This window comes from Ochotona princeps, chromosome 1, assembly GCF_030435755.1.
Source record: "Ochotona princeps isolate mOchPri1 chromosome 1, mOchPri1.hap1, whole genome shotgun sequence".
NCBI classification, from domain to species: Eukaryota; Metazoa; Chordata; class Mammalia; order Lagomorpha; family Ochotonidae; genus Ochotona; species Ochotona princeps.
In genome coordinates, this window is record NC_080832.1 from 6249150 (window position 1) to 6268838 (window position 19689).

The 19689-nt window shown below is 48.9% G+C and overlaps 1 protein-coding gene across 3 annotated transcripts in view; it reads left to right on the forward strand.

The window, feature by feature from the left end:
- Positions 1-2362: 2362 nt before the first annotated feature.
- The window catches only part of PLG (plasminogen), a 37520-nt gene continuing 20193 nt past the window's right edge, over positions 2363-19689 (forward strand). The window contains exons 1-11 of one of the 3 annotated variants that reach the window (XM_058670715.1): positions 2363-2411; positions 5990-6125; positions 7220-7326; positions 9659-9773; positions 11451-11590; positions 13449-13569; positions 14771-14889; positions 15590-15752; positions 16238-16383; positions 17466-17473; positions 18936-19093. In XM_058670715.1, the coding sequence (XP_058526698.1) occupies positions 2363-2411; positions 5990-6125; positions 7220-7326; positions 9659-9773; positions 11451-11590; positions 13449-13569; positions 14771-14889; positions 15590-15752; positions 16238-16383; positions 17466-17473; positions 18936-19093 (1262 nt within the window). Of the gene's footprint in view, positions 2412-5989; positions 6126-7219; positions 7327-9658; positions 9774-11450; positions 11591-13448; positions 13570-14770; positions 14890-15589; positions 15753-16237; positions 16384-17465; positions 17474-17905; positions 17911-18933; positions 19094-19689 lie in introns of all 3 variants that reach the window. The other 2 variants (XM_058670724.1, XM_058670719.1) reach the window with 2 other exon arrangements.

The window sequence follows — 19689 nt, forward strand, 5'->3', positions numbered from 1 at the left end:
CTTAACGATTATTTTAGAGAGAGACAGAGAGAGATCATGTCTTCCCATCTGTTGGTTCACTCCCCAAGTACCTGTGACAGCCAAGACTGGCCAATGCTAGGAGCTGGGATCTCAAGCCACAGTGACAGGTGTGAGATCACTTGAGCCTCCTAGGAGGAAGCTGCAGCCAGGGCTGGAGCAGGGACTCAGATCGGGCACCTCAGTGTGGGGTGCGGGCGCCCTAATCGCTAGCCAAGCTTTGGCTGCTCCTAATTTTCCGAAGGATACTCATTTGCTCCTCTTAGCTTCTCCGGTGACATCCTATGGAACCAAGTGGCTCTGTTTGATGTTTAACTGCGCATGGGTGGTGCCGCCCCATTTGAGCAGAGAAGCATTGGAGGCCTTTGGGAAGAAAGCAAGATGGACAAAATCCACTTTTGTAGGATCAAGTGCATTCCAGAACATTCTGGGTAGAGCAGACGAGATTGAGACCAACACCAAACCAAGCACAAAAACAGCAGAAAAGGGAAAATCATGTGGGCACTGGCCTTTGGGTCTCATCGCCCCTGAGGATTCTGACCCAGGAGCGCAGCTAACATAACCAGTCTGCTTTTCCTCCCACCACATGTGTTCTCAAACAGCATCAGCCCCTGAGTGCCACTGCCTGTCGCATCCTGAAGGCAAGTCGGTCTGCTGGCTCCATGGCCCCTGCCTCCGACTCCAGTGGGCCAGCAGCTGGTACAGGGCAAATGGAGGGAGGGGAAGAAAGCGAGGCTGGCAGGAAACACGCAAACCCAGTGGGCTCCAGGCCCCTCACATGAGGCCACCCTCTGCTTTCCAGGGCACTTTGCTCCTGAGAAAGCCCACATGGGGCTCCAACCCTGTGGACTTTACCAGGAATTTCTGCTCTTGACTATCTGGTGGGCGCTTACCCTGGTGCTTTGCAACTTGCTGCGTAGGGAGGGTTCCTGTAGCGCTGTTTTCTTGCCCTCCACTGTATGTCTAAAATGAGCCAGTCTGCCATTCCTAACAAATTCCAAAGTCTGAAATATGAGATTTTTCTCTTTTAAAAAAAGTTATTTGCGCCCAGCACAATAGCATAGTGGTTAAAGTCCTCACCTTGCATGCGCCGGGATCCCATATGGTCGTCGGTTCTAATCCCGGCAGCCCCGCTTCCCATCCAACTCCCTGCTTGTGGTTTGGGAAAGCAGTCGAGGATGGCCCAAAGCCTTGGGACCCTGCACCCGCTTGGGAGACCTGGAAGAGCTCCTGGCTTTGGATTGGCTCAGTTTTGGCCATTGCAGCCGCTTGGGGTGTGAACCATTGGACGTAAGATCTTCTTCTCCTTCTCTCCTTCTCTCTGTATATCTGTCTTTCCAATAAAAATAAATAAATCTTTAAAAAATTTTAAAGAAAGTTATTTGAGAAGCAGAGAGAGAGCTCCTGTCCGTGACAGGACGGGGCTGGGTCAGGCTAGACCCAGGAGCAGGGAACTCAGTGTGGGTCTCTCATGCAGGTGGCCCAGACGCAAGCACTTGACCATCCACTGCTGTCTCCAGGGGTGTGCATTAGCAGGAATACAGAATGGGAAGTGAGCCAGGATTGAAACTCAGGCATTGCAATTTGTCTGCACCTTTGGGGAGTCTTAAATCATGTACATATCAGATCATTCCAGTCTTCATCAAGGAAAAGCACAGACTTCACAGTTAACGTCAAGCAAGACTCTTCCAACTTAATCCCACCACTTTCCATTTCATAAGGATGGGAACCTGCATCAGAAATTAATTTGGAGAAATGCCATTGTAAGTTATCATGACAAAAACCAACCATGTGAGTCCACTGGGAGTCAACAGACATTGATACAAGGAAACATTTTCACTGACATCATACTCCTAACACCAGGTGACTGCAAGGGTGTTGTCAGGACACGGGAGCCAGTCAGTTAAGGCCTAAGCAGTCCCTGTCTGCCAACACTGTCCCTTGAACTGGAGAGACATTGCCCACAGTAGAGCAAGACGCAAGACCTGCGCCACATGGTGGCTGTAAGGCTCTGGACAGATGGAGGCTAGGATTTGGATTTTATTTTTACGCTGAAGGAATATAATGAGAAAGAGGAAGAGCCACCAGACCCTACCAAATGGGCAGGAAGGAATGAGGGGTGGGCAGGGAGGAAGGTAGGCAGCCTGGGTGGCTCTGTGAGGGCAAGTTGCCCTCGCCCCTTCCCAGCACTGACTGCCGATTGATTGCAGGTAACATTGACCCCTCCGAGACAATGATTAACTGTGCTGGGCTATCTTGTTTGTGGCCACATTCACTCTTCCTGTAAGTCAACAGCATCTTGGGATTGGGACACAGTTTCTGGGCATTGCGGTCCCTTCCCAACATGGAACATAAGGAAGTATTCCTTCTCCTTCTCTTATTTCTGAAAGCAGGTAAGACCTCAAGATGATGGGATGACTATTATTTTACTTTAATTACCGCATTTGCCTGGCCGTGGGTTGCTCCAAGATGCACTATGGTTTTATGCCAACTTGTCTGATGGAGCATTTGCTCAGCTCAAAATCTAATATATGGGAAGGACTGCTTCAAGAAATGGGTTTGGGTTCTTTGTGCATATGGTCAAGGGGCAGGGGGTGGACGTGAAGCAAGTCAGGGTGGTGCTCCAAGTCTAGGGCCAGGGCCCAAGGGATGGCTATTTCACTTGAAAGAATAAAAAAACAAAAATAGCCGATGTAGCTAACAACCCCAAAGATGGTTCATCCGTTTGCCTCTATCATGTTTAGCTCCCAGATTTTAGAACACACATCTCTTTGAGCACAATTTGTTCCGTGAGCAGTCTGGGCAGTTGGACTCAATGGTTCTCTATTTGTTGTGGCTTAACGAAACTTTACACAAGTAAATGTTTGCTTCCTAGGCCTGTAATTAGCCCACGAACTCAGCCACCATTCACTTAGGTGGGCCAGATACACGTGTGTGTGGTGTGTGTGTGCCCTTACCCAACACCGCCTTTGGAGCTGGAGATGTGGGTAGAGTTGCACGTTCACCCATATGTTATAGAAGATACAATCCAGACTTAAGAAAATTGTATTATTTGCCCATTGGCCAAACTGCCAGATTGAAGATTTATGGAGACGGGATTTAAACCAGGGCCCTCCAAGAAGGAATTTAGTGTTCTCATTCTTTCAAGTTTGTTTAAACCTTTAAAAATATCCTAGCAGGTTTTTTAATAGCTTTACTGAGATGTATACTTGTAAAGATATATATACATACTATAAAATTCACCCATCTAAGCCAGGTAATCCCAAGGCTTTCAGTTATACAAAACTGTACAACCATCGCTCCAATAAATTTCAGGATATTTTCACTATGAGAACAAATTCCATTCTTCCTTAGCCATTACCCCCAATCCATTCATCTCCTTTCTGTCTTCACCGATATGCTATTTTGGACATATCCTACCAACGCTGTCTCTATAAGGTCTGCAGGTAGTTCTTCATACACACAGTGTACAAAAACTTGAAATGCAGCTGATAAATGACCAGCTACAATTTAGCAAGCTGTACTGTGTGGTTAAAAACATTTAATTTCGGAGGGAGCCACTGCAGAAAGCATATATATATATATATATATAACTGGAACAAACTACTGGCTGAGAGCTTTTTGTGGGAAATGGTGTATACATGCATGCATGTATGAGTGCATGTCAGAATATTCTGTTTCAACTCATGGAAACTAGGATGTGGCATCCCATGGACCTTTTTCTGTGAACCACTCCCAGGGCTGGCAAAATCAGCGTATGCCTTAACCAGGGCAGGTGAGGACATTTCTGCCGTTTCTCTCAGAAAGGAAAGCCTTGACTCTCACTTTCCCTGGGAGTGACCTGTGTCTCCCCACTGTGGGGGCTGAGGCCACTGCAGAGGAGAAAGTGGGTCCTTTTAACGCTACTCTCAATGAGAAGGGTCTTGCAGTTCACAAACTGCATTGCAATGGCAATGGCAGGGCGTGCGGTGGAATTCCACTTTATGTATCAAGTGCACTTGTCTTGGTAGCCATAAGCGTCTCCATTTCTATTATAACATAAAAGCACTTTTCCTGCCAGAAGGTTCGCTTATTGTTTCTTCCTCCAACAAATAAATCATGTTGAACTCGTGGAAGTATGAGTCTTGTAGGTAAACTATAGGAAAAAGTGGACTTGGGAGAATTTTTTCCAAACAAGAGGGGGAAAAGGTTGATTCTCTCCTGGGATGTTTCTTTGGGCCTAAGGTGGGACTCAGTAGCTATGTGCTATGAGCCATAACTGACAAATGACTGGGTGGAAATGTTCGCTTTTTGAATGTTATTCACAGACCCCTGCTTCGCTCTTTGTAAGGGACACTTTCTAGATTTGAGTGCATTTTGAAATGCCCTCCTGGTGTGTAGAATTTTTCAAAGCATCACTCTTCTTGCAAATCAGAGTCCAAAGAGAAGGAAGGTGCCAGGTGAAGACCTGGCTGGGAGCCTCACATGCCCCTTCTCCATCACAGTTAGATCCACCAGTCAGGTGTCTTGGAAGCCTGGACTGTCAACTTCCTGTTCAATCCCCATCTTTCCGGTTTGGACGGAGGGCGAAGTGGCAGGGTGGACTTTGCGCAGCCCCATTGTCTTCCCCTGCCCTTTCCACGGCCTCTCCTGGTCACTCTTTAACCTGTGCTGCCTGGCTCTGGTCCTTGCCACTCCTCTCAGGTGCTCAAGGCTGCCTGGTTGCCTCATCCATGGAGGTTTTGCTCTATGCAGTTCACTAACCCCCCTTGGCCTCCCCTCCCTGGGTAGACCACCAGCATTCTAGACAAGAGCAGGGAGCCTCACTGCCAGCCTCCCAGCTGGGGATCCTAAGGTCCTGGGGTGGGGACCTGGCGGAGGCTCCCCTTGGCCAGTCTCTGCAGCGACAAGGAGGAAAGCCAGCTTTGGATAGACCCTTGCCTCACATTTGACCTCATAGGCAGTCGGGGCCAGGACTTTTAAGTCCTCTTTTTACAATTTCCTCTAAAATGCCAGATACATATCTTGGAGGTGGGAGAACGTGTTTCGCTGCATTCACAGTAGTGTGCTTGTTTATCAAGCACAGTGTAAAAGGACCAATCTTACGGCAGGATTCTCACCTAACCAGGAATGTTGGTTCCGAGAGTCCTGCAAGTCCATTCTTACTTAGTGTCATCGACCCACCAGTTAGAGGCAATAACAGATCCAGCATGTATATTTCTGGAAACAAGACAACAATCCCCAGGCTCCATTCTGACCCAGGACAGGCACGTTAGCAGTCCTGGGACCATGGTGGCCACTGACGATGGCTCTTACTATTCTAGGATGACATGGTAGGGAACAACAGACTGAGAAAATGCATTCTTACCTAAGGTGTCATATGCATTAATGTGGCAACATACAAGTTGTGACATAGTTTTAATCCATTTCTCTGTCAATCTCATTCATTTTTCAATGTATTAGAATCTGCTCATGGAACTGTTCTTCTGGCTGAATGTTTTTATTCACAATCACATGTTCTGACCCCAAGGGGAAAACAGGCTTTGTTTGATTGATTCAAAGCAGAGAGAGTCTAAAGTTATGACACCCTACAGCATGTAGCATTGCGGCATGTGGGCTAAGATACTGTGTGTGCTGCCAGAGTCAAACATGGGTGCCAGTTTGTCTTCTTCTGATCTACAACCTGCTGATGGGAAGGGAGCAGAACACGGCCGCACAGGAGTTGGGCCCCTGCTGCCCTTGAAGGCAACCTAGAAGTTCCTGGCTCTTGGTTTCAGCCTGGCCTATCCCCAGTCATTGTGCATTCTGGGGAGTGAGCTCGCAGGTGGATAATCTTTGTCTCATGCTCTCTTATTCTCTTCTTGCTCTCTCTTCTCTCTTCTCTCTGGTACTCTGCCGTTCAAATAAGTACATACATGTCAAAAAAAAATGCAGATGATTCAATGGTGCTACTGAATCTTACTGATCGTTCCTCTTTTGTCTCCATTTCTAGGCCAAGGACAATCGTTGGATGGCTACGTCAATACCCAGGGAGCTTCGCTGCTCAGTGTAACCAGGAAGCAGCTGGAAGCAGCGAGTATAGAGGACTGTGCAGCAAAATGTGAGGCCGAGACGGAGTTCGTGTGCAGGTATTCCCATTCTCGTGGGGCCCACCTGGAGTCTTCCTGCTCGAGATGCTCCTGTTTTGATGACAAGAAATGTACTTGTGGGCTGATGAACAAAAGCATGATTGAAGAGAAAAGGAAAAGTTATGGAATTACAACTCTGTTGCAGGACCTGCAGCCGAGCTAATAACTTCCTGCCAAGCACCCTTAAGAATACCCCAAAAGGGAGCCCTTTATCTTGACACGTGACGTGAACACCAGCAGGTGTTGTTTTGAGCTGTAGCTTTTGCCATCATTGTAAGCAGATATTTACTGAGGATCATGGGAAGCAGATGTCCTTAAAAGATCTTAAGGAGCAAAGAAGCACTCGTCTGACGTGGTGCTTACCTGTCCTGCCTGTCTGTATTTCTGATGCAGTCAAGGAAATTGGACATGATGACAGAGAGAGAAGTTGCTAAGCAGCAGAATCAACCTGTGTGCCAGCAAGATGCAGAGCAGGAACCATTGGTGAGGTTGAGATGGGAGGCAGCAGGAAGGAGTGGGAGCTGAGCCAGGCTTTAGGGATGAGTGAGACTTTGACAAGTACCAGAGGGCAGGTTACAGGTGGCTGTGCGCTCAGACAGGGCAGATGGCCCGGGGAGAGCAGGTTGGCTGACAAGCCTGCACACAGTGAGCCGGGGGTGACTTGGAGCACCCATGGCTGGACCTGGACAGGAGAGGAGGTGGGTAGTGATGGGAGTGAGGAGGGGGAGTGACGCAAGGACCCAGAGGTGGCTGAAGTCCCCAGGGCGGGCTGCCAGAGTGCCTTGGGAACAGGTTCAAAGCCTTTGGGGTTTCATACACCCGCCACAAGCATTCTGGCCCTAAGGAAACACACGGGTGAAGGAGAGTTAGCTGTTGGGAAAGCAAGCGGGAGACCCCGGGGCCGGGGAAGGGAGAGTGCAGGACACTGGGTGTGGCTGCTCCGCAGCTGCCCTGGCCTGCAGGCTGGTACACAGGGGGTCGGTATGGGCTGAGGGTAGCAGCCATGTATTCCTTCCTGCCCACATCCCACGCATCCTGTGCCTGCCTGCAGTGGAGGGAGCGGCAGCTCACACAGTCCCCGTCATCTTTTGCAGGTCGTTCCAGTATCACAGCAAAGAGCCACAGTGCGTAGTCATGCCTGAGAACAGGAAGTCCTCGCTCATCCTCAGGAGGAGAGACGTGGTTCTCTACGAAAAGGAAAGTGCGTGTGTGCGCCGCCTCCTCCACCTGGGCCCTCTGTGTCCTGAGTGAGGACAGGATGGTCCCTATGCAGGCTGCGCCGCTCTCAGTTCATCTTTCTCTCTCACAAAGGAAGCCTTTGTATTTACAAAATCACTTCTACCCCTCGTTCTCCCAATAGATATCTGAAATTTCATTTTAAAGAGAGAGGTGGTACTACACTTGAGAGATGGTAAGGCGGGGTGTACACGCCCCTCTGCTGCGTGACTATGGCCTTAGCCTGTGGCCTAAGTGGCAACTGGACACAGATAACATTCTTTGTTCTCATCTTCCTTCCTTCCTTTCTTTTTGTCTGTCTGTCTTTCTCTCTCTCTCTCTCTCTCTTTCTCTCTCTTCCTTTCTTCCTTCTTTTTGAATCTTTGCTCACGGTCTGTTTGTTCCTCCAAAGCAGAAATGCTGTCCCTTCGTGGGTGTGCACAAGGCCAGCTCTTTCTCCTTACTTCCCCTTAAACCATGGGCAGTCATTTTGCTGGTGAGGAGAGCTGGTCACGGTTCCTATGGGAACCACATGGCTTTAGGGTCATGCCAAGATGCTGTGCAGTGTGCACCAAGACGCCATGGCCCCCTGGCATTCTGAAAATCATCTTCCTCGCTCCACCGCTAACCCAGCACTGGGTTGGGATGGCCAACGGTCACAGCTGAGCTCTCCAGAGATTCTGTGTCACAGGTGTGAGGGACAGGAAACATCCCATTTCTTGTATTCCCAACAATAAGTGCAGCATTGTTTCTTGTCTTGCCACCGGTCTCTAAATACGATGCTTGAATGTCTCCTCCTCAGATTTGGAGTTTTTCTGTGCAGTGAGCACCTGCTTGGCTTCCGTGAATCGCCCCTTCCTTAGCTTTGTTTCTCGCTAGTTCTAGAGAGTGAAGTGCGAATTAAATCTAAAGTGTGTGGGTCAAAGTTGCTGCCAGGACTGACAAACAGGAAGGGGCGAGGGGCTTAGGTTGGAAACAGTGGGAAGCCCCTCCTCTCGGCCCCACTCTTAGACATGTCCTTTGTAAATTGTTAACCAGAGACCATGAGGGTGACTGTCAGGCTTGGTCTGAAGTCTGAAGTCTGGAGACATGGTTTGCTTGTTTTCAAGCTGATGGAAGGGAGCAAAAGGTTAGATCAACTCTGAATGGGGCAGGCAAACAGAGAGAGGGGAAGAGTCAAAAGTCACTCACTGTTGGGTCCGCGGTGCTTGTGCTAATTGATCAGCCAGGGTTTCATGGGGGCAACAAAAAGATCACATTTTCACCTGCCGCTTTCAACTCTGTTGTTGCCCACTCTAGTCTCAAGCTGGGACAGCTGCAGTCACTGGTCCTCCTGCTTATAGCTGCTCACACAGCCTCTTGGAAATCCACCCTGCTGCTTCAAGCCCTTCTGAGCACACTTGGGGGAAAACCCAGCACTTCCCAGATGCCGCAGGGCTTGGCCAGGCATGTTCTAAGTGCAGCCAGGGCCAGTGTCTGCTTGGCTGGCTGTGCGTCTTCTTCCTGCTCTTTCAACAACACAGGAGCACAGTCCTCCCGTTCAGTCAGGGACATGCCTCACCTCTGTCCTTGCCTGGCCAGTCGCTTCTCCCCTTCAAGGTCCCAGCTCAAGCCTTTGGAGTTTTGTCGTCCCCCTTCTCAAACTCATGTGGTCACGGTATGTGCAGGTCTTCAGCTTCGTTCAGAACAAAGTGTAGCAGCGCTTGTTGTCTTCTGCACATGCCTCAGTTTGGACCATGACCGTTCTAGAAAGGTGGGCAACGCCTAGGGTGCCTAGAACAGGCACAGCCCACTCAATGGGAGCCCAAGAGGGCTGGCCTGCTAGACAGGGTCCTCCCAGCCACCCTGAGTGGACCACAAGGGGAGCCTGCCTAAGTTTTAAAGATTTTGGGAGCCCACAGGTGACCTGGTGCTAAGAGCACCATAGTCTTCCATAGCGTGGTTCGGCATTGTAACGTCCTGGGAGCCCAAAGCAGCGAAAGAGGCTTGGCTCTCCTCCAGCCTCTGGAAGTCTGCGCTGTTTGTTCGCCCAATGGCAAGCAGCACTACCAGGCTCTCTTGCTTCAGCCCCACTGGCTGGATCAAGAGCTCCCCGAGGGCAGGATCCTCACCTGGTGTGGGTGTTGGAGGTCCCAGCACCTTGCGCTGTGTGTCTGGCTCTGGGAGAAGCTTTGGGAAGAGGACACGGATGGAGATGGCCTCAGGGACCCCAGGGTGCTCCTGTGGGTGTGGACTATGATCTCCCAGCAGCAGGAAAACCGGGTGTGGTTTGCAAGTCCTGTGTCTCTGTGTGATGGGCTGTGCCCCTCTCTTTCCAGTATATCTTTTAGAGTGCAAGACTGGGCGCGGAAGGAACTACCGAGGGACAGTGTCCAAGACCAGGACTGGCATCCTCTGTCAGAAATGGAATGACAATTACCCCCACGTGCCCAAGTAAGACCCTCCCCTTCCCCTGGTGTGCTGGAGTATGTGAGGAAGCAGCTGAGAGAAACTTCTAGATCAGAATGTAGAAGAGTGGATTGTTTTCCGCACAGAAGCAGAAAGGGGTTGCCTACTGTTACTTTCGGCAGAGTCAGGGAAAACAAACCAAAGGTGATCGTGTTCAGGACTGAATAATCTCAGACATGAGAGAGTTGAAAGATACATTTTTCTTTTTTTTCAAGATTATTTTTATTACAAAATCAGACATACAGAGAGGAGGAGAGACAGAGAGGAAGATCTTCCATCCCATGATTCACTCCCCAAGTGAGCGCAACGGCCGGTGCTGTGCCGATCTGGAGCCAGGAGCCAGGAACTTCCTCCAGGTCTCCCATGCGGGTGCAGGATCTCCCAAGGTTTTGGGCCATCCTCGACTGCTTTCCCAGGCCACAAGCAGGGAGCTGGATGGGAAGCAGGGTTGCCAGGATTAGAACCGGCACCCATGTGGGATTGCGGTGTGTTCAAGGTGAGGACTTTAGCTGCTAGGCCACCACGCTGGGCCCGAGAGATATATTTTTCATTAAAACAATTTTGAAGTCTCCACATACATTTTTCATAATGCAGATTTCTAAGCATGTTTGGAAGATTTCTCTCACAATGTCCAACTTCTCATCACATGGTTATCTCAGCTGGGAACTCAAAGAATTCCTAGTATAGAAGGGGAAAAAGGAACTATAAATCTCACACCTTACTGATATTTTAAAATTTCTTCCTGCAGTTTAGAGTAAGGTGGTTGGAAGTCATCAGTAACCATGTATATCAAATAGGAATATTTAATCAGAGATAGGAATTTCTTGAGTCTCTACGGGATGAAAGAATGGAATATTTCCTGATAGGTAAAGTCAAATGATGCGGTCCAATGGCCAGGGCACAGCACATCAGGGGCTTGTAGATAATCCAGGTTGGTCTTTAACAGGAAACCAGGGTCCTGGAGGGGAGGGACTTACCTGAAACAGCTGCATGGAAGAACCAGAAGGAACAGCTTCCTTTTCTGTACTCTGCACCTGTTGCTGTTTCACCAGCTCATCATGTCTGTGTAGCAGCCCATCCATAGAACCTGGAGTGAGCTGAGCTGTTTATTCAGGCTGCACATCAGAGTGAGCTCTGCTTGCGGATCTCACAGACCCCTGTCCAATCCTGGACCCGCTCCTTATTGGTCATTAGAACTCAGGCCAATTTTGCTTGGTTTTCCACGGCCACACTAATTTTCTGGAAATAAGACTAATGGCACCTTCTGGAGAGAGGTTTTCTTGAGGCTAAATGAGAGCAGGCATGGAAAGGTTTAGCTGTGGTGCTCAATGAATGTGGTGCCCAGTGGTCTGAGAGAGAGAGAGGGCAAGTGATGGACACAGATGCTTGGCAGGAATGGAGAACGTGGTAGGCACCTTTCTGCTTCTCCTGGCTACAACACACGCTTGGCTCCACTCCTATGCTGCAACCATCGGAAGGGACCTCAGGGTCATGGCTGCTGCACCCAAGCTACCTGGCCATGGAGACAGTGTGGCTGCACTGCTCAGAGCTGGAGTGCACAGAATAATAGATGCTTGCAACTCCCAAGGGTCCCTGGGAACCCCAGCTGCTGGGTGGCTGGCATGCTTCTCTCAGCATCCTCTCACGGGCATCTTTCCCCAGGTTTGTACCTGAGGAATACCCTGCGGAAGGCCTGGAGAAGAACTACTGTAGGAACCCCGACAATGATGTAGAGGGGCCCTGGTGCTACACAACGGACCCGAACAAGCGATATGATTACTGTGACATCCCAGAGTGTGAAGGTCAGAGCCACTCTGGGAGACATTGCACTTGTACAGGTCACCTGCTATAAAGTCATGGCCCATGAAGGCTCCATTGACAATGTTGGGCATAATGCTGATGAGTAACGAATGACCTACTTCCCAAGGCGTGAGAGATACTCAAATCCCCAGTACTGACCCGGGTTATTTTATTAAGATGTCATTACAAAACTGGACCTAAATTCTACACACACTCAAAAAAGATATATTCGAAAGGCAGAGTGACAGACATTTCCATTTGCTGGTTTCCTTCCCAGGTGACAGCAACAGCTGGAGCTGATCCAGGCTGAAGCCAGAGGCCAGGAACTCCTTCTAGGTCTCTCAGGTGCATGACAGGGGCCCTAGCACTCGGGCCATCACCTGCTGTTTTCCCAGGTGCCTCAGCCTGGAGCTGGATGGGAACAAGAGCCGCTGGGACTTAAGCTGGCCCTCCAGTATGTGATGGATCACAAGCAGCCCCTCAACCCACTGTGCCACACACTTCTTACATCTGAAACTTACATAGTATCAATCTCAAAACCAATTTTTCAATTGAATAAGTTGAAATAAAAACACAAAATCAATAAACTGGCACAGTCTTAATGAAATGTGGTAGGTTTTATGGTTTAGTTGCGGCTCAGCGATGAACCAGCTAAGTCAGCAATTGGCTGTTGTAATGGGCCAGCCAATCCAGTAGGGTGCCCCATAGGCCCATGCTGGAAAATAAATTCATCTTACTAGGTAAAGGTGGGACTCCCAGGCCAGGTGACAGCTCAGCTTCTGTACCCCTCTCCCTAACTGGATGGTGGGGTGCTTTATTTGTGCATGGTGTCACAGGTCACGTGGCTCTGAGTGCCATGAGTGCATCATTTTTGTGTTGAGTCTGTCTCATTTCCTTTATTAGTCCATGAGATAAGAGAAGCAGTTCACTTAGCCCCACTGAGTGACTTCAGTCATTGCTAATTGAAGTTTCAGGTTTTAGATAATTTTGAAAAGGGAAGAAGGAGGGAAGGAAGGAGGGAAGGAAGGAAAAAGAAGAAGAACATCCAGCCAGTCATGTTTCTCCGCCATACAGACAGGTTCAGTTACTTTGGAAAATCTTTTCTCCAGCGAGGTCATGAGCACCAACAGAAATTTCAGCACAAAAATCTGAAAACAGTGCCAGCTTATTTGACAGTCATCCGAATGACCAGACTAGTTTATCCAAATTCTAAAGGATCATGATTAAAATGAAAACACCAAGTATTTAAGAACATTGATGCAGAATTTACAGGCTTCTGAGAAGGAACATATGTCCTCCCACCCCCACCTGCCCGGTGGGGGGCTCTGAATGTGGCATTGACTGTTAACAGGTAAGGGGCTACTGACCTAAGTATGCCAGTTGCACCATTAGCAAAAGAGAAAGACATTTTGGATTGCACTAGAGATTCTGAGTGCTTGTTGTCAAGTTTAGTGTCCAAGGATTGTTGGAAATTAAGTGTAAGAGTACTTCAAAAAGTTTGTGGGAGGGTGGTGCAGTGGGTGAAGCTGACACCTGTGTGCTAACGGCCCAGAGCGGAGAGGCTGGCTTGAATCCTGGCTCCTCCACCTCAGGTGCAGCTTCCTTTTCATGGGAGGCAGTGACAGCGGATAATGACTTAAGATAAGTCCGGATGCCTGCAAAGCACATGGGAGACCTGCATGGAGCTAGGTCAACAGCCCCAGTTACTGCAGGCAATTCGGAAGCAAAGCCACAGATGGACTTTTAAATAAATACATCTTTTATACAAAGTTTGTGAGATTGTGATCTTAAAACATTGAGTTTATTTTGGTGCAAACAAATAAAAATAACTTCTTTGCTTGCTTTGCTTACTCGGCCCAGTTGAATGTATGCACTGCAGCGGAGAAAATTATGCAGGCAAGATTTCCAGGACAATGTCGGGAATTGAGTGCCAGGCTTGGGACTCACAGACACCACATGCTCACGGATATGTCCCATCCAAGTAAGTCTCCCAATGGCAGATGTTGTAGAGGCTGTGGATGCTGACAGAGGCTGCGCGTCAGAGCCTTCTGCAGCTCTCCAGGAAAGAGCAAGCACCTGCTGCTTCTGTGTGTCCGGGCCGGCCTCTCCCATCAGTCTGCAGGTGCACTGTGCCTTCTCACAGCCAGTGTGGCCCCAGGGACGCAGCACCTCGGCACCCCCTCCAGTCTGTTCTGTAGCATTTCTGCACCTGCGTGCTGTTTGTGCTCACCGCAGGATTTGCAAGATGAGAGTGCAGATTCCCCAATCTTTTCTTCTTTTTTTTTGCTTCTCTGCATCCTCTTTCCTTATACCAGCAAGTCACCAGGCCTCCTAACCCTGTAGGTGAGCATCACAGGTCTCTGGAACCTCCAGGATTGGCGGGGTGTAGATAGCAGTGCTTTATTTTTCTTGAAGGCGACCAGGAGATTGAGGACTGAGGTCCCTGCTTTAGAAAGTGCTGCTGAGTCCTAGAGGACACTGCAAATTCCATTTTCCTTTCACTGTTCTGGAAAACCAGTTCTGCCTTAGCTCTGCTCTGCTCTGTTCTCCCGTCTCTGAAGCCTCTGGTGCCATGGCTCCTCAGAACACACAAATAATGACAAGTCATAGCTCCCCCTGTGGATAACCACACACCTGGTGGTTATGCACCTCCTATTCCAAGGAGCTAGCGTAAAACACAGAAGTTGCCAATTTCCCTCCAAGGTAAGGTACAGTGAAGGCCTCCAGGTCCCCTGAGAGGGCAGATTTGCTTCTAGGAACCAGGAGACATAGCGTACTGGACACTGCTCATTTTGGTTTCTTTGAGTTTTGGGTACCCACAGCACCTGTCTGGGAGCCTGGAAGGAGCAAACTTTCCCAGCTGCTGCATGTCTGAGCACATCATGAAGGCATCTTTAGGCAGCAAGCACTTCCTTGGTATTTCAGCGTTCTTTGCAGCTAGGGTTGGCTTTCACTGGGTGATTCTAGATGGGCTAAGTCCTGGCCGGCAGTTTCAACACTAACTACTCGTGCTGAGTCCATCTTCCTGCTTTAGATGGCCAACTTTGGAGGGCACCACCCGAGCTGGTGGTTGAGGGAGACCTGACAGTGCCCTGCCTACAGCAGGCGCTCACTGCTTGCTCCCTGGAAAAGGCTCTCTGGTCAGGGACTCCGTGCTATGGAAATCTCTGATACCCATTCAGATTTCCCAACAAGAACTTGAAGAATAATTACTGCCGGAACCCCGATGGTGAGCCACGGCCTTGGTGCTTCACCACCGACCCCAAAAAGCGTTGGGAGCTGTGCGACATACCTCGCTGTGGTGAGTGTGAAGCACGCGGGGCCCTAGGACCAGAGAGCATCGTCCCTGCACATGCTCAGAGCCCTGGGGGAAGTCCCCGTTCTTGATCTCACTGCTCTTGTGAAGCATTTGTTGGTTAGGGGAAAGATTACTTGGGGCGTCCACATACCAAGGGATCTTTTTGTTTCTGGTAGAGCTTTCCGAGATGTCAGGTTCTTGGATGGTCTCTCTGGAACTTTACCTCTCAGTATGTGTTTTAATGATTCATTTATTTATTTAGTATATAGAATCATGGAGAGAGAATAAGAGAACTCTTTCACTTGCTGGTTCAACCTCCCCCCTGCCACCCAAGTGGCTGCAATGGCTGAAGCTGGGCCAGGCCAAAGCTGGGAGCTGGGAATTGCATTTAGTGTCCCACAGAAAGAACAGGGAGTTCTTGGGAGGGAGGGTCACCTTCTGCGGCTTCCCAGTGCGTCAGCGCGGGGCTGGATCAGAACTGGAGCAGCTGGGGGTCCAGCTGGTACCCGTATGTAGTGCTGGCATTGCAAGTGGTGCCCCAACGTGCTGTGCCCCACCCCTGCTAAAGGATTCAAGAACCAAATCTCTAGCAAGGATGGGCAAGCAACAAGGCCTGGACCACTTGGCATCTGTCACACTCTGGCATTGACTGTGCACCACTCCTTAGAAACATACTCACTGTCATCTATTCTCCCCCTTCAAGAAACACCCCCGCCCACTTCTGGTCCCACCCACCAGTGCCTGAAGGGGAAAGGTGAGAGCTACCGAGGGACCGTGGCTGTCACCAAATCGGGGTTCACCTGTCAGCGCTGGAGTGAGCAGACCCCTCACCGCCACAACAGGACCCCGGAAAACTTCCCCTGCAAGTAAGTACCCCTCATTGCCCAAGGAGGTGGAATCCTACAGGCTCTACCTTTACTGGGGTGCCGCGGGAGGGGGCCCAAAACTCCAGAGCTCTCTCTGCAAGGAACGGTGTTGACATCACAGGCAGAGGAGGTGACCATGACAGTACCAAAAGCATCACTGGGAACTTTCCATAAATACAAATCTGTGGGCCCCACCGCAGACCTAGTAAATCAGAAATGCAGTAGGCGGAGCTCAGCAACACATGTGGGCAAGCTTGAGAACCACTCCTTGGTGACACCGAATGCTGCAGGTGGCAGGCAGAGCCTGGGAACTGCTCATGGCATTCCCAGCACAGTGCCACAGTCCATGAAAACCCCCTCATGGACTCAGGCTCAGTGCCAGCTTCCTCCTGCACACACACATCAGTTTGGGCCACCCAATAACGCTGTGCAGAGGTCCCTTTAGCCTGTCTGCCAAGCAAAGCTTACCGTCACTTCTCTCTCAGGGCTCTGGATGAAAACTACTGTCGCAATCCGGATGGGGAAAAGGCTCCCTGGTGCTACACGACCAACAATGAGACGAGGTGGGACTACTGTGACATCCCCTCCTGTGACTCCTCCCCCGTGACCACGGACTCAGTGGATAGCACAGGTAAGAAGGAGTGCCCTGCAGTCAGAGAGCTCAGCACCGGCCCAGCCCCGGCCAGCGCTTGCTTCTTCAACTCTGGGAATTTGTGGTGAAGTCAGCTTGTGTATGCTGTACCTTTTCCTCAGCTTTCTGACTGAGCAGTCTGGGCCGTTCGTATGCATCATTAATGTGATGACATTTACACCTGTCACCAAGCTGCGTAACTGCTCCTTTCCCTGTTCAACTCTTCTCTCATCCTTTTTTTCTGCCTTATCTTAGAGTGGATATTTTGGGGATTGTCTGTTATCCACACTGTTTACCTACCAGTTAGAACAAAATTCAAAAGATGTTTATGTTTTCCCAATGTTTACCATATACATCTTTAACACTTCGCCTTCTGCCTTCAAGTAATAGTTTTCTAGTTAATGTATAACAGCCTTACAACACTCTGTTCCCTTGTTCTCCCAAGTGTTGTGCTATTGTTCTCAAATAATGTCCTCATAGTACATTGATCCTGATCATTTATGTCTTAAGATTATCATAAATAAAAATGTTTTTCTCTTTAGTTCATTTATTTAGTCATTTATGGAACTTCTGATTTTTCTGTATGGCTCCAAACGACCATGTAATGCTCAGATACCATATTGTAATGCTTGTATTAAAACCAGTCTCCAGCAGTTCTGGTAGCACAGGTCTGCCGTCTGAATTCTTTTCACTTCTGTGTGTCTGGGGCCGTGGTAATTTTGAATACGGCTTTGTTGGGTGCGGATTCGAGGCTGAGAGCTTGCTTGCTCGCACCACTTCAGTGTCTTCCATGGTGGACGGTCCCTGACTAGCAGTCTTCCCTGCTGCACCTTGCTCCTGCGTGCCTCACGTTTTATCTTCCTCCGCTGCCTGTAAAACTTGCACATCTTTGTTCTGCTTTTCAGCAGTCCACAGTGGTGTGTTCACCTGTGTGTTCATTCACCTTTTTGTATTTATTCTGCTTGGAGTTTTCTGACCTTTCTTGAATTTACAGATTCCTGTTTTTCTTATTTTCGTAAAATTCTCAGCCACTCTATGAAAAAAAAATGATGTGTACATATCAATTCTTTGTGCCAAATAAGCTTCTCTTGTAATTCTACTTTTCTATGACCTTTTTGAGGTACCCATCTATATTCAATTATTTCCCAATTTTCTCTTGAAATCTCTTCTCCTTTTTGGATTCTGTGTACCCACAGGTACAAGACATCTCATACGGTCTCGGAATCCTCACGTATTTGTTCTGTCTTTTTCCACTTACCCCTTATTTCTCTTTGTCAGTTTGCATGATTCTATAGGCCTATTTTCAAGTTCACAGTTTGATTTTCTCAGTGGTATCTTATTGGCTAAACAGGGTACTGAAGGAATTTTCAAAATCTTTGATACTGTGGTTTTTATATTCTTGCATTTTATTTTACTCCTTTCTATACTTTCTGTTTCTTTGCTGAATCATCTATCTTTCCATGCCAACTGCCTGCTTTTACCACCAAGACCTTTGACTGGATACTTTGTGGCTGTCTCACAGTCCCAGTCCCAGTGCAAGCCTGTTCATGGTCTTGCTATCTAGCAGTGGCTCCTCCCCCTTGCTGGCCCTGCCCTGCCTGTGTCTTGTAATTTTGTATCAACTGCTGGACAGTATGAATAGAAGAGTGGAGACTGAAGAAGGTAATATCTACACTTTGTCAGGGCACCTGTCTGTGGCATGCTGTGTGGCTCATCCAGTCAATGCAGTCAGCTGTTGAACTGAATTTGGATTTTGCTATCGCCACTTTCACTTTCAGGGTGCCCACAGCCTTTATAATTCCTCCAATAAGGTGTTGGATGCTCAAGAGTTTCCTCAGCGTCCCGACACATTTGCAGCCTATAGTGGTCACTTCAGAGAGGCACTTCAACTGACCTGAGCAACACAGTGCTGTCTCTTGCTTGCTCATTGTCCGGTTTTGGGCAGGAGTGGGTCAGTGCTGTCCAGCTCGTCTTCCTTCCTAGGCAGGTTCTAGTCAGTCCTTGGTGATATTGCCTGTGATGGGCCTTAAGCGCAACAGTAGGACTCCTCCACTTGGATCAGCACAGAATCGTGGACACACGGGGATGAGTGCCTGTGTGTGCTTCTCCCTGGGACAACGGATCTTTGCCCAAAGTCCTAGATCTGGTTGTTTCCCTGTCCCATTCCTCCAAAGCTCTCTGACTTTGGATGAGCTAAGGATTCCGGGCAGGTGTGAAGGAATTTCATGTCAGCCCTCCCCACGTTCAACTGTACCACGGGTACATCTGCCTCTGGCCGCTGCTGTACCACGGGTACATCTGCCTCTGGCCGCTGCTGCATCATGCTCAGAAATACCAGCTAGCAACACCCTCATCCACGTTTTTTTTTTTTTTTCTAGTTTAAACTAAGTATTGCCCAGGTAAGTAAGGTCATTCCAATTCAAGGCTGTTATGAGTGCCCTTGGGTGCCATCTGTCCACTGAGAAACTGCAGAGCCGTGCAGGTCAGGAATGCCTTCACCTCTGCCTTTGCTCCAGCCATTCAGCTTACTTTCTTCTGTTTTAATCTCAGAGCCCCCTGAGCAGACCCCGGTGGTCCAGGAGTGTTTCCAGGGTAACGGGCAGAGTTACCGAGGCACGTCATCCACCACCGTTACAGGGCGGAAGTGTCAGTCCTGGACATCCATGAAACCACACAAGCACGAGAAGACCCCAGAAAACATCCCCGACGCGTAGGTCTTTGATTTTAAACATAGCAGGAGCAACAGCCAACTTGTGTTTTTGTGTATTCTAGAAGCTAGCTTCTTATGCCCACATTTCTCTTAGATCCAGAATGTGAGGCAAAATGGCACAGGAATCTTCTCTAAAGATTTACTTATCTTTATTTGAAAGGCAAATTTACAGAGAGGAGAGAGAGCAAGAGTGAGAGAGCTTCCAAGTGCCGTTTCACTTCCCAAATGGCTGCACTGGCCAGACCTGAACCAACCTGATATCAGGAGCTTCTTCCAGGTCTCCCATGTGAGTGCAAGGGCCCAAGGACTTGAGCCATCCTCTGTTGCAGCCAGGACTCTACTTACACTCTGATATGGGCTGTTGACGTCTCAGGCAGCAGATTCATCCACTGTGTCACAATGCCAGCCCTAGTAACACACAATCTGTAATGTGACACTATATCATGATATAGGTTACATACCAAAGTGTGTTTGTGAAAAACCCATGAAAACAGAAATGAAAAGAAAGCTGGAGTGATTATGCTAATATCAGACAGAATAGGTTTCAGGGCCAGAAATAGAACCATGAAGAAAAACAGACCATTTCCTAAGTAAAG